Below are 25,362 nucleotides of genomic sequence, written 5' to 3'. Positions count from 1 at the left end.
AGGAAAGCATCGTGAATGGGGAAGGAAAGCATCGTGAATGGGGAACGAAAGCATCGTGAATGGGGAACCAAAGCATCGTGAATGGGGAACCAAAGCATCGTGAATGGGGAACGAAAGCATCATGAATTGGGAAGGAAAGCATTGTGAATTGGGAAGGAAAGCATCGTGAATGGGGAACCAAAGCATCGTGAATGGGGAACCAAAGCATCGTGAATGGGGAACCAAAGCATCGTGAATGGGGAATGAAAGCATCGTGAATGGGGAACCAAAGCATCGTGAATGGGGAACGAAAGCATCGTGAATGGGGAACCAAAGCATCGTGAATGGGGAACCAAAGCATCGTGAATGGGGAACGAAAGCATCGTGAATGGGGAACCAAAGCATCGTGAATGGGGAACCAAAGCATCGTGAATGGGGAACCTAAGCATCGTGAATTGGGAAGGAAAGCATCGTGAATGGGGAATGAAAGCATCGTGAATGGGGAACGAAAGCATCGTGAATGGGGAACCAAAGCATCGTGAATGGGGAACGAAAGCATCGTGAACTGGGAAGGAAAGCATCGTGAATGGGGAACCAAAGCATCGTGAATGGGGAACCAAAGCATCGTGAATGGGGAACGAAAGCATCGTGAATGGGGAACCAAAGCATCGTGAATGGGGAACCAAAGCATCGTGAATGGGGAACCTAAGCATCGTGAATTGGGAAGGAAAGCATCGTGAATGGGGAATGAAAGCATCGTGAATGGGGAACGAAAGCATCGTGAATGGGGAACCAAAGCATCGTGAATGGGGAACGAAAGCATCGTGAACTGGGAAGGAAAGCATCGTGAATGGGGAACCAAAGCATCGTGAATGGGGAACCAAAGCATCGTGAACTGGGAAGGAAAGCATCGTGAACTGGGAAGGAAAGCATCGTGAATGGGGAACCAAAGCATCGTGAATGGGGAACCAAAGCATCGTGAATGGGGAACCAAAGCATCGTGAATGGGGAATGAAAGCATCGTGAATGGGGAACCAAAGCATCGTGAATGGGGAACGAAAGCATCGTGAATGGGGAACGAAAGCATCGTGAATGGGGAAGGAAAGCATCGTGAATGGGGAACGAAAGCATTGTGAATGGGGAAGGAAAGCATCGTGAATGGGGAACCAAAGCATCGTGAATGGGGAACGAAAGCATCGTGAACTGGGAAGGAAAGCATCGTGAATGGGGAAGGAAAGCATCGTGAATGGGGAAGGAAAGCATCGTGAATGGGGAAGGAAAGCATCGTGAACTGGGAAGGAAAGCATCGTGAACTGGGAAGGAAAGCATCGTGAATGGGGAACCAAAGCATCGTGAATGGGGAACCAAAGCATCGTGAATGGGGAACGAAAGCATCGTGAATGGGGAACGAAAGCATCGTGAATGGGGAACCAAAGCATCGTGAATGGGGAACCAAAGCATCGTGAATGGGGAACGAAAGCATCGTGAATGGGGAACGAAAGCATCGTGAATTGGGAAGGAAAGCATCGTGAATGGGGAACCAAAGCATCGTGAATGGGGAACCAAAGCATCGTGAATGGGAAACTCAGCTGGCAAACGTCGGCCAGGAATGGGCACTGGCAAAAGTCGGGGTGCAATGAACCAAAGACCAGCGAGGCCTCGAGCTGGGAATGCAGACAGATAGGAGCAAAGAGTGGAGACGGGAGGCCGAGATGTCCGCTGAGCTGGGTGTTGTGTGGAAGTGAACAAAACTCCAGATACTTAAAGGGACCAGAAGCACCACTGGGCAGAAAAACCACGAGAGTGAACTGCTGATGTAAGCAGGAATAAAAGCTACAAACATTGAGTTGTCAGTGTAGGAATACTGAAGACAGTGCGTTTGTACAAACTTGGAGGGACGCTGAGAAAGAGAACACAGAGCCAACAGTGAGAAGTAACCAGGCTGGAAGGAAGGAAGCCCTTCAGGCACAGGAGGAAGGGGCAAGCTTTACATGCTGGAGGATACACAGGGGACACTACTGGAAGGTCTCCGGGCAGCTGTACTTACTGATCTGCTGTCATCCTGCGACGCAATGAAGTTAATGGAAGCCTGAAAGCAGAAACAGAAGTGTCAATGCGGAGTCCGTAATGGAACCCTTCAGCTAACCGCGCTCCATACAAAAACAGACTCACCAAACTCTTTCCCCCTGCCCTCCTTCCCATACAGCACAAAGCTTTCACGTCCCACACCAACCCCTGCAATGCGTTTCTCCACGTGGGGAGCAGCTCAAAGAGCAGCTTCTCCGAGTTCCTCCGCGAGAAGACACTCACAATTCTCTGCACTTCACCCATTAACCCCCACCCTCCCCACTTCTCCTCCAGCTCAGCCGATCGGGGCCCCTCTTTGCATCCCCTGCGCTCGAGCAAAGTCATCAGCGCTGCAGCTTCTTGGCCATCTCAGCAGAAGGAGCAGGGAACAGCCCTGGGAGCAGAGCAGCTGCCCGGCAGCGCCCAGGGCACCCCAAGCCCAGAGCCGGGGAGCACGGAGCTAAAGGAAGCGACGAGCAGGGCCAGGTGGGAGCAGCACGGAGCGGCACGGAGCAGCACGGAGCAGCAGCACACACTGCACACCAGAGGGAACTTACAAAGCGTGTCTCCCTGCCTGGCCGAGCAGCTGCGGGCATCTGCAGGGGGGGAAACACCAGGGGAGAGAATGGAGAGAAAATGGAGAGACCGGCGTGCCCCGGTGAGACCGAGAGCTTCCCCAGCACACGGAATGCCCTCGCCAGGGGCTCTCAGTGCCCCACTGCTCCCTGCCTCAAAGGAAGGCTCACTGCCCACCTCTGCTGTCAGCCACGGGGGAATCACAGAATCACAGAACTGTAGGGGTTGGAAGGGACCCCCAGCGATCATCGAGTCCAACCCCCTGCCAAAGCAGTTCCCCACACACGTGGCACAAGAAGGCGTCCAGGCGAGACTTGAATATCTCAGAGGAGACCCCACAGCCCCCTGTGCAGCCCGTCCCAGTGCTCCGTCACCTCACCTACAGAAGTTCTTACGCACATTGGTGCAGAACTTCCTGTGCTGCAGCTGATGGCCGTTTCCCCTCGTCCTGTCTCCACGTAGCACTGAAAAGAGCCCGGCCTCACCGCTATGGCCGCCACACCTCAGGTATTTATTACTTGTAGACTCACTCATAGACTCTGAGACTCAGAGACTCATAGGGCTCAAATACTCGTAGGCTCATGGACTCGTTGGCTTGTAGACTCACAGACTTGTAGGCCCTTGGACTCATAGACTCACAGGGCTCATACAGTCATGGCTGCACAGACTCATAGACTCAGCGACTCATTGGCTTGCAGACTCGTGGGCTCATAGGCTCATGGGCTCATAGGCTCATGGGCTCCTAGACTCATAGGTTCATAGGCTCACAGACTCATAGACTTGTGGGCTCACTCATAGACTCAGATATTTATAAACCTGGATCAGGTCCCCTCTCAGTCGTCTTTTCTCCAGGCTGAACAGACCCGGTTCACTCAGCCTTTCTCCATAGGGGAGGTGCTCCAGGCCCTTCACCATCTTTGTGGCCCTCCGCTGGACTCTTCCCAAGAGATCCCTGTCTTTTTTGTACCAGGGAGCCCAGAACTGGACACAGCGCTCCAGATGAGGCCTTACCAGGGCAGAGTAGATGGGGAGGATCACCTCCCTCGACCTGCTGGCCGCGCTCTTCTTAATGCACCCCAGAATGCCATTGGCCTTTTTGGCCACGAGGGCACACTGCTGGCTCACGGCCAACCTGTCGTCCACCAGGACGCCCAGGTCCCTCTCTGCAGAGCTCCTCTCCAGCAGCTCATCCCCCAGCCTGTATTGGTGCACGCAATTATTCCTCCCTAGGTGTAAGACTCTACACTTGCTTTTGTTGAACCTCATCCGGTTTCTTCCTGCCCAGCTCTCCAGCCTGTCCAGGTCTCACTGAATGGCAGCACAGCCTTCAGGCGTGTCAGCCGATCCTCCCGACTTCGTACCATCAGCAAACTTGCTGAGGGTGGCCACTATCCCCTCATCAAGGTCATTGATGAAGATGTTGAACAAGACCGGACCCCTGAGGAACACCTCTGGTTCCAGGTCTCCAGCCGGACTCTGCACCGCCAACGACGACCCTCTGCGCTCTGCCACTCAGCCAGTTCTCAACCCACCTCACTGTCCACCCGTCCATCCCACACTTCCTCAGCTTTGCTATAAGGATGTCGTGGGAGACAGTATCAAACGCCTTGCTGAAATCAAGGTACACTGCATCCACTGCTCTGCCCCCATCCACCCAGCCAGCGACAGGGAGACCCAGTGCATGCCCAAACCCACTGCAAACTGCTCCTTCCTCTTCATACCTTGCAGGAACCAAGTCCAGGCAACACTCCTGTGCCTCAGGACAAAGGACTACAGGGAACTACAAGCCTCCAGCCTGACCTCAGTATCAAGGAAGGTCGTGGAATAGATCATCTTGAGTGCAATCACGTGGCATGTGCAGGGCAGCACAGTGATTGTCTTACGTCCTTTGGGAACATCTGGGTGACTTCTTCCAAAGATGGGCAGCAAGGCTGGGGAAGGGCTTGGAGAACATGGCCTGCAAGGAGAGACTGAAGGAAGTGGGGCTGTTCAGTGTGGGGAAGAGGAGGCTGAGGGGAGACCTGATTGCTCTGCGCCAGTATCTGAAAGGGGGTTGCAGCAGAGCAGGGCTGCTCTCTTCTCACTGCTGACAGGGCCAGGAGGAGGGGAAACGGCCTCGAGTTGTGCCAGGGGAGGTTTAGGTTGGATGTCAGGAGGAACTTGTGTGCAGAAAGGGCTGTGAAGCACTGCCATGGGCTGCCCAGGGAGGCGGTTGGGTCAGCATCCCTGGAGGTGTTGAACAACCGTCTGGAGGTGGTGCTCAGGGCCGTGATTTAGCAGAGGGCTCTTAGAGTTGGGCTGGGATGGCTGGGCTGTGCTTGGACTCGGTGATCTTTCAGGTCTTTTCCAAGCTGAATCATAGAATCATAGAATCACCAAGGTTGGAAAAGACCTCAAAGATCATCCAGTCCAACCGTTCACCCATTACCAACAGCTCCCACTGAACCTCGTCCCTCAGCACAGCATCCAGTCTTTCCTTGAACGCCCCCAGGCTCGGCGACTCCACCACCTCCCTGGGCAGTTTGTTCCAGTGCCTGACCACCCCTTCTGAAAAGTGTCTGAAACTTTCTGAAAAAAGTTTCTGAAAGAAGTTTCTGAAAAGTGAATGCTTCTATGATTCTGACATTCTGCATAACATTCACCGTTCGAGAACTAATTCTACCTGATATCATCACACCTGACATGCAGGAGACTGCTGTACAAGGCTCTGACTCAGAAGCATTAAATCACACGCCTGTGTGACAGAAAACTGGTGGACAGAACAGAAGATGGGTGCAGAGAGCCATGAGCCTTGCTCAGCACTGTGACACATGGCACCTTAGGAAACAAGTGCCCAAGTTACGAATTCCTAACAGCCACAGGGGAAGTAAGGGAAAAAAGGCTGTTAAAACAACACAAAGGTTGGATCTCAGAAATCAAAGCAGTGAGGAAAAGCTTTCTTTAAGGACTTTAAGAGGCTGAAATGAATGAATGAATGAATGACAAACTCAAAAGACAGTCAGAAGCGTTTTAAGAAATCAACAGAATCTCTCAAGCCCCACACAGGAAAGCAAGAGAAAAGCTGGAGAGATTATTCGAAATGGCTCACTCAAGGTACAGGGAACTGATGACACAAAAAAGCTGAAGTGACAGAATATAAAGTACAGCCAGTGCTACCTAACAGGGAGATCCAACTTAGAAGTGGGAAACCTGCACCTGCAGAAACGCCCCTGGGATGCTCTGACCTCTGCAGAACAAAGTTACGTCTGTTTTATTCGTCTCAGAACTCAAGGAGGAAGGAGCGAATGGTTTTACTTGGAAAGTAAACCTCTAACAGCCACTGCTAGGAAAAGACAGATGACCACTACTGCCAAAGGAATCAAATAACAAGAATCCACCAGGGTCCTCTAATGCCCAGTGATTTACCATTGAGCAAGCCCCTCCAGAGTTAAGGATGCAGATGGCACGAGCTGCAGGGTGGCTGGTGGCAAGGACGTGTCACTGTGCCTTCACTGCCAACACACTTCTACAAAAAAGTACCAGAGTATCACAAAGGATGACAAGTTGGAACTAGGAACGCCCCATCCAAATACTTGTTTATATTTAAAATAATAATAATCAACCAATTATTATAATAATAAACCAGTAATCTCACAGCGAGGGTTGTCGCACGTTGGAGCTGCTGGCTGGAAAGATGCAGACCGTCCCTAACCGGGAGCTGAGCTTCTCTAAGGATGAAGTAAATGAATACCCAGATCTCTGTCCACTGCAGAACGAGGAGTACCATCTCCACCCCAAGAACACCTCTAGATGGAAGGACCCTAAACACAAAGAAAGCTGGCATTTGTGGTCAAAGGAAGACTTAGAGGCAAAGAGCCCCAGATACACCTCTGAGCGTACATCTCTGTCGGAAAAGCAAATGATGGAGCTGGAAGAGAATGCACTGACACTGCATTACTATAATCACAGAACCCCAGCATGGCCTGGGTTGCAAAGGAGCACAGCGCTCATCAGTTCCAACCCCTGCTGTGTGCAGGTCGCCAACCAGCAGCCCAGGCTGCCCAGAGCCACATCCAGCCTGGCCTCGAATGCCTGCAGGGATGGGATGAGCATCCACAGCCTCCTTGGGCAACCTGTGCCAGTACATCATCACCTTCTGGGGGAAAAGGTCATAGAGCCATGGAATTATTGGGTTGGGTTGGAAGGGTCCCTGAAGATCATAGAGCCACAGGATGGTCGGGTTGGGTTGGGTTGGGTTGGAAGGGTCCTTGAAGATCATAGAGCCACGGAATGGTTGGGTTGGGTTGGGTTGGGTTGGGTTGGAAGGGTCCTTGAAGATCATAGAGCCACGGAATGGTTGGGTTGCATTGAAAGGGTCCTTACAGATGACAGAACCACCAAATGGTTGGGTTGGAAGGGTCCTGGAAAGTCACAGAAGCATAGAATGGATTGGGAGTGTCCTGGAAGGTGATAGAGCCATGGAATGATAGAATGCATCGGCTTGAAATGATTCTTAAGGCTCAGAGAGTCACAGAATCATAGAACAGCCTGGTTGCAAAGGAGCACAGCGCTCATCAGTTCCATCCCCTGCTGTGTGCAGGTCGCCAACCAGCAGCCCAGGCTGCCCAGAGCCACATCCAGCCTGGCCTCGGATGGAGTGAACGGAGTGAACTACTGCCCATTACAGCTCTGCTGTTTCTTATTCCTGACTCTTACTGCTGTCACTGTTAATGGTCATCTCGCCCCGAGATGATGCAATTCACCTCACCGAGTTGCTTCCAAATTAACTGAGCAAAAAAGGCAGTTCAATTTTGTCAAGCTCAGATTGCTGGAATGGCTCAACCAGAGACCAGGTGACTGCCAGAGCTCTTTGGTCCCAATATTTGCAGACTCCCAATGGATGCAAAATAACCGAGGACAGAGCGCACGGCACAATCTTCACTTCATTACAGCTCATCATGCAACCCCATAACGTCTGTGACGGGAAAATTTCAGCATCCACTTCAGAGTATTTCATTTCAAAAGGCTCAGCTGATTTGTGAAACCCACCGCCGTGGGAGAAACACCGAAATCAAAGACTTCATGAGATGTAAAGCGAAAGATCACAGTTTGTACGAGTAATAAGAAGAGCTAGAGCAAATAGGGAATGCTGCCAAAAACAAACCAAAAGTTACAAGAAATTTTAAAGATAAAAATCAAAAATTCAGAGAGAAAGATAGCTTAAGTGTTTCAGAAAATCAGTCCCCGAGGGCAGGTCGGCCCATAAGTGTGTGCAGGGGGTCCTTTGGTTCTCTTCCGAAGAGCCCATGTGAGCTGCTGGCAGAGCCACCAACAGAACAGGGATCGACGGAGGAGGTTGAGCGGCAGTGGTTTACAGGGCTGAGGTTTCTCCAAACCTTCACTTCCCCACTTTTTCTGATGCACAGAATTCAACACAGTCTGCGTGAGGCAAAGGAAGGAAGGGAAGGGTGGGAGATTCGTGATCCTTGAGGTCCCTTCCAACCCGGGCCGTTCGTCACACTGGTGAAGCCATTCTCAGAACAGACAGCAACGACCACTTTGTAGCCACCTTAGGGTTAGGCTCATTAATTACTCTGATAATTAATCCTCAGAGCAGTAGCTCTCCACTGAGTTTATGACCAACTACTTAAAATCCTGGGTGTCAGAAACATTTTGAAAGAGAAGAGCTCCTTCCCTTGTTCTCCAGTTGCATCCTGGAAGGGATGCTTCTCCACCACAAAGGTATCGCTCCCAAATACAGGATCACAGAATCACAGAATGGTTGGGTTGGAAGGGACCCCAAGGATCACGAAGCTCCAACCCCCCACCAATGCAGGGCCACCAACCTCCACATCTCACAGCAGCCCAGGCTGCCCAGGGCCCCATCCAACCTGGCCTTGAACACCTCCAGGGATGGACGGGGACCCACAGCCTCTCTGGGCAGCTGTTCCAGCACCTCCCCGCTCCCATAGCAAACAACTTCCCCCTGACAAATACAGGAATGACTCTCAAATAAAGGAATTATCCTCAGCTCCCTCTGCCCGGTGCTGCCCTGGAAGCACACCTGCCCTCTCCCCGCTGCCTGCCTCAGGTGCAGCCTCACCTGCTGGTTACTGGGAGAATAAGGAGTTTCTCGCCTTGAATTCCCCGTCCCCGACTCAGGAGCCTGCAAGAGAGAAGACAAAGCTCGAGAATTACTGTGCAGCAGCAGCTTCCACGCGTCTCCGTCTGCGGTCAGAGCAGGAGACAGCTCTGCTATCCAGGCTGAAGGAACCACGGATCACTTCACCACAAGGAGGCAGAGCCACATAGCAAAAAGCAATACTGAAATACTGGGAACAGCAGGAGAATTGTATGAAACACCAGAGCTCAGATCGCATCCGAACACCTTGCGCAGCCAACTGCATCAGGTTAAGACTTCTGCCTTGTAAGGATTGCTGGGGATCCCCTCCCCCAGACAAACTTCATGTCTCGGAGCAACAAAAGCCACTCGTAACCAAAAGGAGACTCTTTCACAGCCGTGTCCATTGCAGCTGGCCTGCAGCTACAGAGCAGGGCAGAGCACAGGAAGGACAAAGCTCTCATCCCTTCTGCAGGAACCCCCGCAGCAGCATCACAAGGGCAGAGTCCCAGTAATCGTCATGCTGGTTAAGGAACTCCGTTAAAAAGCCTGTTAGATGCCTAAAAGTGGAAACGGGCCCTTTGGGATTTCAACCCAAAGCAAATTTTGAAGCAGATCCACGGGTTTTGCAATTATTAATTATTATACTCATGCAGTAGCGAGCCCCGTTAACGTGACTTGGATCAGCTGTGGGCAGTGGTATTTATTCTTACATCCCAAGCCAGGGGATGTAATCTAAGGCTTACACCGGAGAAAATATCTGCTCCTTCCTCACACCTCCCTGAAAGCACATGGCAGTCTCAAACCCATCACTTCCGTGCCACCACTGCAGTGCTCCCACTGTTTGGCTCCGTCATCCTCTGCCCAAAGCCTCCATGTGCTGTTCGTTCACCCGCGGAGGAGGGTGCTGCTCTGCAAAGAACTCATCCTACAAAGAAAACCCTTCAGCTCCCTGACCCACCTGACACAGCTCTGCTGCCGGCACACAGGAGAACAGACGATGGGAATTGGCCTTTCGTGACAGCAGCGTGGAATTAGATTAGCCTAAGCTAAGTGTGACAGTCACATCCTGACTGATGATCGCTGGATGCGGATTAATCTGCCTTTCCTGATCCACCGACTATAAATCTAGAAATGCATCAAAATGAGTCCAAAGCACAAACTTTGACTTTCCATAGAATGGCCGGGGTTGGAAGGGAGCCCAAGGATCACGAAGCTCCAACCCCCCACCAATGCAGGGCCACCAACCTCCACATCTCACAGCAGCCCAGGCTGCCCAGGGCCCCATCCAACCTGGCCTTGAACACCTCCAGGGATGGACGGGGATCCACAGCCTCTCTGGGCAGCTGGTCCAGCACCTCCCCGCTCTCACACCAAACAACTTCCCCCTCACAGCCAACTGAAATCTGCCCTCCCTCACCTTCCAACCATTCCCTGTCCTGCTGTTCTCTCCCCTTTCCAAGAGCTGATCCCCTCCTGTCTGCAGGCTCCCTTCAGGTCCCGCAGGCTGCACTGAGGTCACCCCGCAGCTTCTCTTCTCCAGGCTGAACAAGCCCAGCTCCCTCAGCCTGGCTTCGCAGTGGAGGTGCTGCAGCCCCCTGCTCACCTCTGTGCTCCTCTGGACCCTCTCCAACAGCTCCCTGTCCTTCTTGTCCTGGGGGCTCCAGCCCTGGACGCAGTGCTGCAGGTGGGGCCTCACAAGAGCCGAGCAGAGGGGGACGATCACCTCCTCGTCCCTGCTGGCCGCCCCTTTTTTAATGCAGCCCAGACTAAAAACATCCGTGCTTGCTGAAGCCCTCAGACACACGTGGCACCATCACCCCGCAGCTCTCTGCTCCCACAGCAACGCTGCCGCTCCTGCAGGCCGCCCGTGACGGGAGGAGATCCTCCGCAGCCCCACGTCTCGGCCTCCTGGCAGAGGGCACATGCACAGCCGGTCGGTTAGTGCTGGAGGACGACCGCAGTCAGACGGCACACACAGATCACGTGCGTTAGGGGGGGAGCAGCCCAGGCCTCGTGCTGCCTTCGCCCGCCCCGTGGTTTAGTAGGAGCTGCGCGGCTCCTGTGTGACCGCATGCTGCGCGCCGTGAGAGCCCTTGCCTTGGAGTAAAGGTTGGTCTTCAGCACTCCCTCCCTGCCATAGCCCAGCGGGGGGCCCCCCAGGCAGGCCTTGCCCGCCGCCTTCCCCCTCCGGTTGGCCACCACGAAGGGGTTCTCGCTGAAGAGGATGGGCTGGGAGTCGATCATGCACTCTTGCTCTGCTGCCTCCGGCTCCCGGGGCGGGGAGCAGTGGTTGGGATCCCGTTGGTCTACAGGGGGCTTTTCTGCCCCACACGTGCGCCGGCAGGGCGACGCGGGGTCCTGGGGTGGGCCAGGCTCACATCTGGTGGTCAGGGATGTTGCTGCTGCTGCTGCTGCTGCTGCTGCTGCTGGGGAGCCGTCCTGGCTGTCCTGTGCCACCGGCAGGGACAGCATAGTGCGGTCAGTCCCTGTGCCGGAGGTGGCCCTATCGCAATGAACGGGCTGTGAGGAAACAGAAGGGTCAGAAAGACATGAAGAGAGCAGGGAAAAGGAGAGGAAGAGAAAACACAGAGAGCTGGAGGACAGGGGAGAGGGGAATTGCAGTAGTAATGCGCACGGCGTCATTCCACCTTCTGCTCCATCGCCAGTTCTGGGAGCCCAAGTGCCATTTCATACGATCACAGAACCCCAGCATGGCCTGGGCTGCAAAGGAGCCCAGCGCTCATCAGTTCCAACCCCTGCTGTGTGCAGGTCGCCAACCAGCAGCCCAGGCTGCCCAGAGCCACATCCAGCCTGGCCTCGGATGCCTGCAGGGATGGGATGAGCATCCACAGCCTCCTTGGGCAACCTGTTCCCGTGCTTCACCACTCCTCTGCATGAAAAACTGCCTCCTCACATCCAACCCAAACCTCCCCTGGCTCACTTTAAAGCCATTCCCCTTGTCCTGTCACCACCCACCCTCACAAACAGCCGTTCCCCTCCTGTTTATCCGCTCCCTCCAAGCACTGAAGGCCGCAATCAGGTCTCCCTGCAGCCTTCTCTTCTCTTCTCCCAGCTGAACCAGCCCACTTCCCTCAGCCTTTCCTCATAGGAGAGAAGAAAAAAATTTTAGCTCAGTTCGTGGAAGCCCTTGGGGTTATTCAGCTGCAGAAGAGCCACACTGGCTTCTGAATTGAGCTGCAGCAGTTTTCCTTTAGAGGCCAGGCTCTCTGCTAGTTTTGTTCAAAACTGATTTGTTTCTTTGAACGTAGCTGGAAATCCACACCGGAATCACAGAATGACAGAATGGTTGGGTTGGAAGGGACCCTAAGGATCACGAAGCTCCAACCCCCCACCAATGCAGGGCCACCAACCTCCACATCTCACAGCAGCCCAGGCTGCCCAGGGCCCCATCCAACCTGGCCTTGAACACCTCCAGGGATGGACGGGGATCCACAGCCTCTCTGGGCAGCTGTTCCAGCACCTCCCCACTCTCACACCAAACAACTTCCCCCTCACATCCAACTGAAATCTGCCCTCCCTCACCTTCCAACCATTCCCCTGTCCTGCTGTTATCTCCCCTTTCCAAGAGCTGATCCCCTCCTGTCTGCAGGCTCCCTTCAGGTCCCGCAGGCTGCACTGAGGTCACCCCACAGCTTCTCTTCTCCAGGCTGAACGAGCCCAGCTCCCTCAGCCTGGCTTCGCAGTGGAGGTGCTGCAGCCCCTGCTCACCTCTGTGCTCCTCTGGACCCTCTCCAACAGCTCCCTGTCCTTCTTGTCCTGGGGGCTCCAGCCCTGGACGCAGTGCTGCAGGTGGGGCCTCACAAGAACCGAGCAGAGGGGGACAAGACCAAGCCTTGCTTACTTTGCTATCAGCAAGCAATGCGCACACTGAGATACCAGCAGTCTCGTGCACACTCCTTGCTCTCATTTACACTCCTATCTGCATTTCAGCAACTCTGCTGCTCTCCTGCAAAAGCGACTCCAAGAGCAGCACGTGGCCTTCCCCCTCCTGCAGCATTCCCAGCTCCACCACCACACTGCCAAACACCATCTGTCTCACCCCAGCTTCCTTCCATGCACCCCCGGCACACACCACAACATAAATCTCTCTTCTTGCTCCGCTGAGCTCCCACGCAGTCACACCACATCGCTGCTCTCCACGCTGACCCGTCCCATCTGCACACGCACACTCGTTGCTCTATGGGCCCATTTCATCTCCACGCGCACTCAGAGCAGCAACAGTGGGGAACAGAGCACAGACCCCTCTACACGCTGAACGGAACCCGAAGCACTGACCTCTTCTCCTTCAGTACCATAAAAGAGTGTTTGTTACCCCACCGAAGCCTTCAGCAGCGAAGTGGGGATAATGGGAGAACAATGCTGCAGCCTCCTCCTCCCAGCTGCCGGCGGAGCAGCAGAAAGACCCTTTGAGCCCAGAGCACATTCCCCAGTTCCTGTGTCACGGCAGCGCTCACCAAAATAGCTCTGGTGGCCGGGTGGGCTGCTGGCTTACAATGGCAGCTGAGAGGCTCAGGAATTCCTGCTGCCCTCCCCCAGCCCTCACCCCCACCCCAACCCAACGCAGCGAACGGCAGAGCTGCGGCTCAGATCCTGTTTCTTCTGTCACCGAGGTCGGTGCTACCCCCAGAAATAATGCTACTGCACCGCGTCCCTCCCCAATGCAAAAGGCTCCGATCAAAAAAATCCCCCTCCTCCCCACCAGAATCCAACTTTCTTTTCCCACAGTGCCCTGCAGGCATCCGAGGCCAGGCTGGATGTGGCTCTGGGCAGCCTGGGCTGCTGGTCGGCGACCTGCACACAGCAGGGGGTTGGAACTCAACGAATCTTTGAGGTCCTTTTCAACCCAGGCCATTGTAGGATTCTACGAAATTATCCTAACGCAAAGTTACATCAGGCTAAAAGTGCTTTCAGGAACGTTGCTCATTTGTGGAGGCACTCATTATGTCAGCAGTCCAGCAGCATGAGGAGGGTTTGCCATCCCGCAGCCATGTCACCCTGCCGCTGCTTCTCCTCGCCAAGCAGACAGCAGAAATCTCACTCGATTATCACTCATTCCAAGCCATCCCGCAGCACCAAAGCTCAGTTTGCTGACACAGGGTAAAAAAGGAAATGCTGCTCTTAGGGCCCTGCGGAGATGGGCTGCACAAGGGCTGGTGGACCTCAAAGTCCCGTTCTGACGATGGACGTGATTGGAGCTGAGCTTCACCCACTCCTCACATTGATCTCCAGCACTGCATGCGGCCCAGTGCAGGATGCCCTGCTCCCTCAGCTCCACGTGGACTATTTTTATCAGACGAGCAACAATTTCTATTTCGGGGAGGCAGCAATTCTGGCAATGCAGTGTGCCTTTCCCAGCCTTGCTCTGTCACTCTACACCCCAGCACAGAGAACAGGAATATTTCTCTGCGACCTCTGAGCAAATACAGAAGAAACGCGTTTGCAATTCTGACCCACAGCTTTGCTTCGGATGCTGACAAATTTAATCTGAAATCAAACAGCCACAGAGAGAGAACCACTGGCCAGGAATCAAAAGCTTCAGATCGGAAAGCATAGATTAATTAACTAACGATGGTGACCCGTTACTGAAAGATGTAAAGTCATCTTCATTTCCTATGGTCCAGAAAGCAAAATGAGGCTTTAAGTGCACAATCATTCCTGGCTATAGCTTCCAAGCCCGCAATATCCAGAGGAATGATAGACAGTAACAGCTCCTTTGTTAGTGTGATGGCATTATCCTGTAATATACCCATGTTACCCTGACTTCCCAATGCAGTACTGCAAACGCTGCGGTGCTGAGAAGCTGCCACTGCAGAGGGCATCACTGAGAGGAGGCTTCCATAGAGACACAGAAGTGCCCAGCTTGGAAAAGACCTGAAAGATCACCGAGTCCAAGCACAGCCCAGCCATCCCAGCCCAACTCTAAGAGCCCTCTGCTAAATCACGGCCCTGAGCACCACCTCCAGACGGTTGTTCAACACCTCCAGGGATGCTGACCCAACCGCCTCCCTGGGCAGCCCATGGCAGTGCTTCACAGCCCTTTCTGCACACAAGTTCCTCCTGACATCCAACCTAAACCTCCCCTGGCACAACTCGAGGCCGTTTCCCCTCCTCCTGGCCCTGTCAGCAGTGAGAAGAGAGCAGCCCTGCTCTGCTGCAACCCCCTTTCAGATACTGGCGCAGAGCAATCAGGTCTCCCCTCAGCCTCCTCTGCCCCACACTGAACAGCCCCACTTCCTTCAGTCTCTCCTTGCAGGCCATGTTCTCCAAGCCCTTCCCCAGCCTTGCTGCCCTTCTCTGGCCCTGCTGCAGCACCTCCACGTCCTTTCTGTACTGAGCTGCCCAAAACTGAACCCAGCACTCGAGGTGAGGCCTCACCAGTGCCGAGTGCAGGGCAGGATGACTTCCAGTCCTGCTCACCATTCCTGATCCCAGCCAGGATGCCGTTGGCCTTCTTGGCCACCTGCGCACACTGCTGGCTCACACTCAGCCCACTCTCCATCACTGCACCAAGGTCCCTTTCCGTCAGGCAGCTTTCAGCCGCTCCTCCCCAAGCCTGTAGGGTTTCCTGGGGTTGTTGTGACCAAAATGCAGGCCTCAACTCTTGGCACTACTGAAACTCATACAGTTACCCTCTGCCCATCGATCCATTCTATCCGGGTCCCTCTGTACTGCCCTTCTCCCCTCAGGCAGATCAACACTTCCTCCCAGCTTGGTGTTGTCTGCAAATTTTCATGCAGCCTTCCAGCTGTACAAACCGCACAAACACAAAATGCGTTCCATATTTAGGACTCCTACTCCCAGAACAACCAACACAGCAATACAGATTAACCCAAGAGGGACAAACATCTGCCCCTTCTCCAGGCACTACTCGTGGGGCATCCCCGTAAGAAATTCCACTGCAACCTACAGCAGAGTCGTGACAGATTGACCCTACGTCCTTCTGCTCAGCAGTGTGAAGAGCGGCTCTGCACGGCCTTGAAGGGCGTCATACAGCAGCAGAAAACATGCAAGACAGCTTAGAGGAGAAAGTGCTTGGTGTGAGAGCTGCCAAACAGCTGAAACAGAGTAACACTGTGGGAATGGGGCGATGGCATCTTCATACAGGCATGTTGTCTGCAGGTAGACAATCTGCTATTGAGTCAAGAATGGGTTGGGTTGGAAGGTCCTTAAAGGTTATAAACCATAGAATGGATTGCGTTGAGTTGGGTTGGGTTGGAAGGGTCCTTAAAGATTATAAACCATAGAATGTGTTGCGTTGGGTTGGGTTGGGTTGGGTTGGGTTGGAAGGGTCCTTAAATTTTATAAACCGTAAAATGGGTTGCGTTGGATTGGAAGGGTCCTTAAAGATTATAAATCATAGAATGAGTTGGGCTGGGTTGGGTTGGGTTGGAAGGGTCCTTAAAGATTATAAACCATAGAATGGGTTGCGTTGGGTTGGGTTGGAAGGGTCTTTAAATTTTATAAACCATAAAATGGGTTGCGTTGGGTTGGAAGGGTCCTTAAAGATTATAAACCATAGAATGGGTTGGGTTGGGTTGGGTTGGGTTGGAAGGGTCCCTACAGATTATAAACCATAGAATGGATTGGGTTGGGTTGGAAGGGTCCTTAAAGATTATAAACAATAGAATGGGTTGGGTTGGAAGGGTCCTTAAAGATTATAAACAATAGAATGGGTTGGGTTGGGTTGGAAGGGTCCTTAAAGATTATAAACCATAAAATGGGTTGGGTTGGAAGGGTCCTTAAAGATTACAAACAATAGAATGGGTTGGGTTGGAAGGGTCCTTAAAGATTATAAACCATAGAATGGGTTGGGTTGGAAGGGTCCTTAAAGATCATCTACTTCCAACCCTCGTGCCACGGCAGGGACACTTCTGCCAGATCAGCCTGCCCAGGGCACCTCCAGATATGGAGCACTCACACTTCTCTGGCCAGCCTGTGCCAGGCCTCATCACCTCCACTGTGAAAATATTTATCCTTATATCCAATCTAAACCTACCTTCTTCTGTTACCCCTTGCCCTATCGCTACACACCTATGTACAAAGTCCCTCTCCAGCTTCTTGTAGGCCCTTTTAGGTACTGGAAGGCTCCTATAGGATGTCCCCCCAGAGCTTTCTCTTCTCCAGGCTGGAGGACCCCAACTCTCTCAGTCTCTCTTCACTGGAAAGAGCAGCCCTACGAGCTGCATGCTTTTCTGCTGCTCGGACTGCTTGAATCTTCCAGGCTGTCACCACATGGGCTGGATGCAACCAGAACCTTGCTGTCATTGGAGCCCATATCTCACAATCAAAGCAGGTGGGATTTTTTCAGACAGAGCAAAGGTAGGGCTGAGCAAAAGACAGCTGGGAGAAGATAAACGTGCACTAATTGCACTAATGCCCCTGAGATGGGACATTTATAGACGCTGCCCCACACGCAGCATTCCAGTGCTCTGCTGCACATTCCAGCCCCAGGCGCTCCCAGGCTCAGCCATAGGCTCCCAAATGCTGCTCAGCTCTTGGGCTGCTCACAAAGGAACAGCTGCTTGCACAGGGTTGGCTCTCCCTTCGCTTCCAGCTACTCAGTTACATGAAGAGATGCTGGAAATACTTCAAATGTTCTTCTGATGAAAAAAATTTTTTTTTTTTTTGTGGACAGCCAGGAGAGAAAAGGCAATGCTTGGGAGGATGGGGAGGAACAAAATAAGACAAAATTGGTGATAAGTCACGAGATGATAGACAAATACGAGAGAAGAGCTGCCTCAATGGAACGAAACAGAGATGGGTAGAAGAGACGATCTGAAACAATGGGAGAACAAAGAGATACTCTGTCTCTGATGACATCAGCAAAGGGTTGGTCCTCCCTGTAACAGCAGGGAAGGAATTGGGGAAAAGCCTGAGGACGCGAAGCTCTAAGGGAGCAGGCAGCAACTCAGCAGAATAATGTGATGCAGGGAAGACAAAGGAAACAGAGACAGAGATGTGACATTTTAAACAACCCAGGAAGGACAGATAGCTCTGTAATCTGTGACATTCGTGGAATCAGGACTGTCTCTTTGCTGAGTTCCCACCACGTATCAGAGAGGGCAACGCCGGAGGGCAGAGGGGCAGCAGTAGTGCCAAAGGCATTACCTGTGCTAGATGGGATATGCAATCACTTCTGCTTCGCCTTTTGCGGTTCTAGATGGGTCCTAACCTTGCTTTAAACCTTTTGGGACCAGAGCCCTGCACTCCTTGCTTCCTCTCCACACAGCGTTGTTGTCTTCCGTGCCTGGCATCATCTTCCCCTCCTGCTTCTGCAGCTTTCAGTACTTGCTTCTTTCCCCCCCCCAGTGCCCCCACACTCTCATTTGTGTATATTCTTCCCTCTTGCTGGGCTGTTCTTTCTGCCTTGTTCACATCATCTCCTGCACCAAAGCAACTACAGAAGCCACTTCCCTTTCTGCAGTGGGAAGCAACCTGGCTCTCTGCTCCCACCATTTCGTAGAATCACAGAATCCCAGAATGACCTGGGTTGGAAAGGACCACAACAATCATCTCATTCCAACCCCCTGCTGTGTGCCAACCACCACACCAGGCTGCCCAGAGAACCCATAGGGTGTCATAAGGATCCATAGGGTGCCACAGGAACCCATAGGGTGCCATAAGGATCAACAGGGTGCCACAGGAACCCACAGGGTGCCACAGGAATCCATAGGGTGCTACAGGAACCCACAGGGTGCCATAGGGATCCATAGGGTGCCACAGGAACCCATAGGGTGCCATAAGGATCAATAGGGTGCCACAGGAACCCACAGGGTGCCATAGGGATCCATAGGGTGCCACAGGAACTCATAGGGTGCCGTAGGGATCCATAGGGTGCTACAGGAACCCACAGGGTTCCATAGGGATCCATAGGGTGCCACAGGAACCCACAGGGTGCCATAGGGATCCATAGGGTGCCACAGGAACCCATAGGGTGCCATAGGGATCCAGAGGGTGCCACAGGAACCCACATGGTGCCATAGGGATCCATAGGGTGCCGTAAGGATCCATATGGTGCCACAGGAATCCATAGGGTGCCATAAGGATCCATAGGGTGCCATAAGGATCCATAGGGTGCCAGGGGGATCACACAGAGTGGAACAGAGATCACAGAGTGCCAGAGGAATCCATAGGGTGCCATAGGGACCCATAAGGAGTCATAATCATAGAATCATCACAGAACCCCAGCATGGCCTGGGCTGCAAAGGAGCACAACACTCACCTGGTTCCAACCCCCTGCTGTGTGCAGGTCGCCAACCAGCAGCCCAGGCTGCCCAGAGCCACATCCAGCCTGGCCTCGGATGCCTGCAGGGATGGGATGAGCATCCACAGCCTCCTTGGGCAACCTGTGCCACTGCCTCACCACCCTCTGCATGAAAAACCGCCTCCTCACATCCAACCCAAACCTCCCCCGTCTTTTCTCCTTCTAATCTTTCTGCTGCAGCTCCTCCTGTTTCAGACACCTGAAGTCCACTGCAGTTCCGCAGAGCACCGCTACCATCACACGAAGGCAGAGGAGAGGGCAGGAAAGGGAGCAGGGATGTGCACCACTCAGCACCCATCACTTACAGTGCGATTGACTCTCTGTGAGCCACTGCTGGGCAAAGCAGCCAGGGTCCGATAGTCCATTCGCAAAGGTTCACTCGTGACATTCTGGAGAAGGGGGAAGGGGGAAGCAGAAAACAAAACAGAAACACCAGGAAGAGATCAGGCCAGAATTCAGCTACATCAACCACAGACAGCAATTAAAAGGAAACCACCCCTAGTCGCAGCCAAGGCTTTGTCTCCTAACACTGCAGGAAGCTTCCACTGCTGGGATGGGAACCTGGGAGTGATCCAAACGCAGCCACAGGGAAAAGTGACAGGCCTGGAGAAATGCTGCAGGGAACAGCCACACTGGGATGCTGGTCCTCACCATTTCTCCTGTGCAGTGCACGCATCCACTCTCACAGAATCACAGAATCCTAGAATGGCCTGGGTTGAAAAGGACCACAGTGATCATTGAGTTCCAACCCCCTGCTGTGTGCAGGGTCGCCAACCAGCAGCTCAGGCTGCCCAGAGCCACATCCAGCCTGGCCTCATAAGAAAGAGAAAAGAATACTGAATATATATAACCAGTTTTCACCAAATCCAGAAAGATTTCCAGTCTGGAGATACAGGAATTGGACTCGATGATCCTTATGGGAGCCTTCCAACTCAGCACGTTCCATGATTCTATATTTAAGAAAGTCAGTCCGCAATTCCCCTGTGGCATCTATTTTCAGCATTAACTCACACTGCTTGTATAATCGTGCCTGGTATCACTTCCTATTTTGTTTTCACACGTTAGCCATTGGTTTTCACCATCCCTTCCTCAACCGCATTGAAGAGTTCTCAATTTCTGCTATCTCCTCATAGGCTGAAGCTGTGCTTTTTGGAGGGTCCAGGGGTGTGAGGAGAGCACATGCAGAGGGCAATGAGTGCTTCTACATTCGGGGGCTCCTCCAGCCCTCAGGCTGAGCTCTGCCTCTTCTCTCCATCTCTCCATCCCTCCCACCACGCTCCTCACCTCTGCCGCCTCCTCAAGCTGCCGCGTGGCCGCATCCCGCTCCCTACGCATCCACTCCTTCCATGCCACAGGACAGAGCCAGACCAGCATCCAAGCAGTGCAGGCAAAGAGAGAGGGAGAGAGGTCAGCTGCATGCTGGGCAATCATTCCGGAGGGAGAACAGAGGGGGATGGAGAGGGGTGTGGAGAGGATGAGGTGAGCAGACATCAGCACGTCAGCTTGGCCCGGGGAAGGAGAAGCTGGCGTTCTGCTGGGCACTGCAGATGGCAACAGCCATCCCATACAAGTAAAGACAGGGGGTCGCCAGGGGAGGGAAGAGGGCACGTGGCTCTAAGAACCTCAGCAGGGCAACTCCTAGGGGAGAGGAAGTGGAGCTGAACCCCATGCGGTGTCACTGGGGGATGGGAGAAGGCTGCTGACAGCTACAAGAGGGATCCTGGCAGAGCACAGAGCGGGGAAGCTGTAAGGGCACAGAGAAACAAATCTACGGAGCACGAGCTGGTGGCCACCGAGGAAAAAGTCCTGAAAAATCACATGCTTGTTAATAGCATCACAGCCACAGAGCTACAGAGACGGCAACTGTACAGAGGGCTTGAAGCCAGTGGGTGAGCACAGCGCTCAATGTAGGCATGAATGGCATGAAAGTCACCAGTGACCAAACTCATTGCAGCTTCAGAGCTGCAGGAGGAAAGAAATAATACCCAGTGCTTAATTTCAAGAGGAATTACATCTGTGCATTTATATTCTTTTTGCCCAGAGCCTCTGCAGCACAGTGGGGGCTGTGGACAAAAGGCATGAAATTGCTCTGCCCTACGGCGTATTTCAGCCCTTCCGACTGCTTCTCTCCATCAGCAGCCCCCAGAGGGTCCTGAGGGCACAAGGCCGATGGATGGGATGCAGCTTGAGGAACAGGGAGAGCAGAGAGAGTTCTCATCAGCTATCAGGCTATCCTGTGCGTTTCCACCAGCAAATAATCAACGCCCAGCATCACGCTCCCAATCTCCAGACAGTGATGAGCCACATGAGAAGACGCCAATGCTCCAGAGAACTGCAGGACCCAAAGGGATATTCAGGGACTTTTAAGCTGGGTATGTAGGCTTTGGACAAGTATCATCTGCAGAACTGGAGGTCATAAAGTGGAAAGTAACAGGAGCTCCAGGCAGTGCTGATGGAGCTGGGCAACGCTGCAAGTCCATCCCTGCAACATCCGAGCCATCTGGGGCAGCTCTGCAGTAAGGTTACAGAAATAACTGGCAGCAGAGCTGAGATAGAGAAACGTGCCATGGATCAGCCCATGGAGATTCGGAGTCTCTTAGAATTGGAATTATCAAAGAACCAAACCTGGAAGGCGTACACAGAGTTCCTGAAAACTCCTATGGGAACAGTGGTGAGTTCGCTCAGCTCAGGGACTGAACAACAGAGAGAACCCAGAACGATAAACAGATCTAAACTGGAAACCTGAGGAAATGCAAAATGTGCACATACTTATTTGCCAGGAGAGCAGACTGACGATGGACAATGCCAAAGAACTCCATTTTCCCTCGTTTTCCAACTGAATAAATACAAATCTCTTTTTAAGAGAGAGAACTGGAAAATCCAACCCCTTCAGGGACAAAGCTCTGGTGCCCAGTCACAACAACAGCCACGGAAACCGAGGGGCACCAACTCCTGACTGATGGATGGGGCTGATTCCCCAGGCTTTGAGCTGTGCGTTCTCATCTCTGCTCATGAAAGCTGTCAGATCACGGAGAGAAGCGATGAAACGTGGGGCTCCCGAGCCAATGGGCCATTTTCCTCAAAGCTGCAGCTTTAAGAAAACCTTGGCCAGGAAGTCCCAGCGGGTAACAAAGACAAACTGCACAAATAACAGGGAAGTACCACCAAAGAGGCACGTAGGAAGGCACGCCAAAGCCAAAAAGCAACCAGAGGCGCGCTGTGGAGAGAGAAGGCCCACAGCCCCCACAGCCCCCATCACAGGCAGGTAGAGGAGATCTGCGCCAGGGCCCGCAGCCCGGGCGGAACTGCTGTCAAGAACAAATTCCACCACACGAAACATCTCTCACCACTTTCTCCACTTCTTCTCTCTCCCACTGAGTCGCTTCTCTCACCATTTCCATCTCCTAGGAGAGACCAAAGTTAGAGCCACGTCTCCCCGCGCTCTCTCTCCCTGCACGGAGGACGGCAGCCCCAGGAAGAAGTCAGAGCGCGTCTCAGCGCCCGCTGGCACGTGTGCTGGGAGCTGCTGACCCCGTAAACACAAAGTCCGCTACTTGTGATGCTGCGGGGAAACGCTTGGCATTTAACAAGTATTCCATTCCACACCACTCTCCCAGCCACAGCCAGGACACCCACCTTCTGCAGCACCTCCAGCTCCTCGGGGCTCAGATCCCGGTCAATAGATGAGATGCTTTCCAGGCTGTTCTTGCGCCCAATACCAGCAGCAAAAGGGTTTGCAATGATTCCCGGAGACATCTACGAAGCAAAAACACAATAAAGCATGGCAGAAGCCCACAGTGTACCATCCAAGATTCCATGCTCTGGGCTATCAGATGCAGAGCGCTGAGATGCTCCTAGACGAGACAGAACTGCTTCCCAGCCCAAAACCTTGTTGCAACTGTCAATTACAAAAGGAAATGGAGGGCTAGGAAGGATAATTAGAACAATTCAATTAGAACAGGTACAGAAAGGGGATGAGATAACCAAGGATACATTCCAGCAAAGGATGAAAAAAAAACTTTCTAAACCTCAATAAAAGAAAATTGAGAAGGCACAGAATTACTGTGGGTGTTTCCCTGGGGGGAAAGGTGAACACCAACGAACGGAAAGGAAATTTACTATAAATATAGCATCAATACAAGAAAAAAAGGCTAAAAGCACACTGCAGAAAATCTGTTAGAAAACCACCTTTCTATGCAGCCAAGCGATACGGTGAAAACAGCTCTGAAACGGCCATCGCTTCTAGATCATAAAGCAAGAGAGCAAACTTTGAAATCTGAGACCCCCAAAAAAACCAACCAACAAACCAACAAAAAAATCTACAGCAAAAGGCTGGAAAATGCAGCAATCTTCTGTGCAGAAATAGGTGGGCACCTTTCCGCCCTCTGCTCGGCTCTTGTGAGGCCCCATCTGCAGCCCTGCATCCAGGGCTGGGCCCCCAGCACAGGAAGGACAGGGAGCTGTGGGAGTGGGTCCAGAGGAGGCACTGAGATGCTCAGAGGGCTGGAGCAGCTCTGCTGTGAGGAAAGGCTGAGGGAAGTGGGCTGGTTCAGCTGGGAGAAGAGAGAGAAGAGAAGAGAAGAGAAGAGAAGGAAGGGAAGGGAAGGGAAGGAAGGGAAGGGAAGGGAAGGGAAGGGAAGGGAAGGAAGGGAAGGGAAGGGAAGGGAAGGGAAGGGAAGGGAAGGGAAGGGAAGGGAAGGGAAGGGAAGGGAAGGGAAGGGAAGGGAAGGGAAGGGAAGGGAAGGGAAGGGAAGGGAAGGGAAGGGAAGGGAAGGGAAGGGAAGGGAAGGAAGGGAAGGGAAGGGAAGGGAAGGGAAGGGAAGGGAAGGGAAGGGAAGGGAAGGGAAGGGAAGGGAAGGGAAGGGAAGGGAAGGGAAGGGAAGGGAAGGGAAGGAAGGAAGGGAAGAGAAGAGAAGGGAAGAGAAGAGAAGAGAAGAGAAGAGAAGAGAAGAGAAGAGAAGAGAAGAGAAGAGAAGAGAAGAGAAGAGAAGAGAAGAGAAGAGAAGAGAAGAGAAGAGAAGAGAAGAGAAGAGAAGGCTGCAGGGAGACCTGATTGCGGCCTTCAGTGCTTGGAGGGAGCGGATAAACAGGAGGGGAACGGCTGTTTGTGAGGGTGGGTGGTGACAGGACAAGGGGAATGGCTTTAAAGTGAGCCAGGGGAGGTTTGGGTTGGATGTGAGGAGGCAGTTTTTCATGCAGAGGGTGGTGAGGCAGTGGCACAGGTTGCCCAAGGAGGCTGTGGATGCTCATCCCATCCCTGCAGGCATCCGAGGCCAGGCTGGATGTGGCTCTGGGCAGCCTGGGCTGCTGGTTGGCGACCTGCACACAGCAGGGGTTGGAACTGATGAGCGCTGGGCTCCTTTGCAGCCCTGGCCATGCTGGGGTTCTACAATGATTCTATGATTATGGGTCCCTGTGGCACCCTTTGGATCCTTATGGCACCCTATGGATCATTGTGGCACCCCATCAATCCCTATGGCACCCTGTGGATCCTCATGGCACCCTGAGGGTTCTCTGGGCAGCCTGTTCTGCTGGTTGGCGACCTGCACCCAGCAGGGAGTTGGAACTCAATGAGCATCGTGCTCCTTTGCAACCCAGGCCATTCTATGAGTCTGTGATTCTAATGATGTTGGTTGGTCTCTGCAGGGCTCCTTGCACCTCCCTTCTCACCTCAATGGCAGCTGCAGCCTTGGGATCGAAGCCATCACACACCAACACCAGGAGAGCATCACCCACACTGCGGAGTATCTGCACTGCTTCTGTATGCGTCATCCCCAGCAAACTCTGATGGTTCACCTCCAGGATCCGCATTCCCACCTTGAGACGGCCGTCCCGCGCTGCAGCCCCAGAGGAGCTCACCTGTGATCAGTGGTGGAACGGTGGCTTTACTCAAGGAGAAAAGAGAAGGTCAGGGAGCACAAGGACCACATCAGGGAGAAGGAGTACAAAAGAAACACGGAAAAAAGGCTGAGGCTACGTGTCAGGGAAAGCGATTGAATGTACTTAGGTACGTTCACAGAGAGAGCAAAAAAGGAAGAATTTGTGTATTTCAACAGGCTCTATATTATATGTCATTATTTCCAGGCTGGATGTGGCTCTGGGCAGCCTGGTCTGGTGGTTGGGGACCCTGCACATAACAGGGGGTTGGAACTCAATCATCTTTGAGGTCCTTTTCAACCCAGCCATTCTATGATTCTCACGTTAGCAGTGCCATCAGGGGAAGCAATGCAGAAATGCCAGGGTTTGCCTTAGAGACTGCAAATATCGATGTGTGTTTGAGAGGAGAATGAAAGTGCATGCTTTGTCACCAGAACAAAGGAAGTAAAGGAAAAACATCTTATTAATATTTTCC

General features: G+C 52.9%; 1 protein-coding gene across 50 annotated transcripts in view; it reads right to left on the bottom strand.

Moving 5' to 3' along the window:
* The window catches only part of SCRIB (scribble planar cell polarity protein), a 121,201-nt gene that overhangs the window by 25,754 nt on the left and 70,085 nt on the right, over positions 1-25,362 (bottom strand). For 12 of the 50 annotated variants that reach the window (XM_085214611.1, XM_085214619.1, XM_085214607.1 and 9 more), the window contains 9 exons: positions 24,681-24,869; positions 22,647-22,766; positions 22,358-22,414; positions 20,295-20,351; positions 19,316-19,399; positions 10,823-11,245; positions 8,705-8,767; positions 2,604-2,642; positions 2,027-2,068 (listed from right to left, as the gene is read on the bottom strand). In XM_085214611.1, coding sequence (XP_085070737.1) covers positions 2,027-2,068; positions 2,604-2,642; positions 8,705-8,767; positions 10,823-11,245; positions 19,316-19,399; positions 20,295-20,351; positions 22,358-22,414; positions 22,647-22,766; positions 24,681-24,869 — 1,074 coding nt within the window. The remainder of the gene's footprint in view (positions 1-2,026; positions 2,069-2,603; positions 2,643-8,704; positions 8,768-10,822; positions 11,246-19,315; positions 19,400-20,294; positions 20,352-22,357; positions 22,415-22,646; positions 22,767-24,680; positions 24,870-25,362) is intronic. The other 38 variants (XM_085214609.1, XM_085214610.1, XM_085214621.1 and 35 more) reach the window with 20 other exon arrangements.

Source organism: Meleagris gallopavo, chromosome 32 (assembly GCF_905368555.1).
Source record: "Meleagris gallopavo chromosome 32, MGAL_WU_HG_1.1, whole genome shotgun sequence".
NCBI classification, from domain to species: domain Eukaryota; kingdom Metazoa; phylum Chordata; class Aves; order Galliformes; family Phasianidae; genus Meleagris; species Meleagris gallopavo.
Note: the sequence above shows the minus strand (reverse complement) of the source record. Positions and strands in the feature narration are given on the sequence as shown.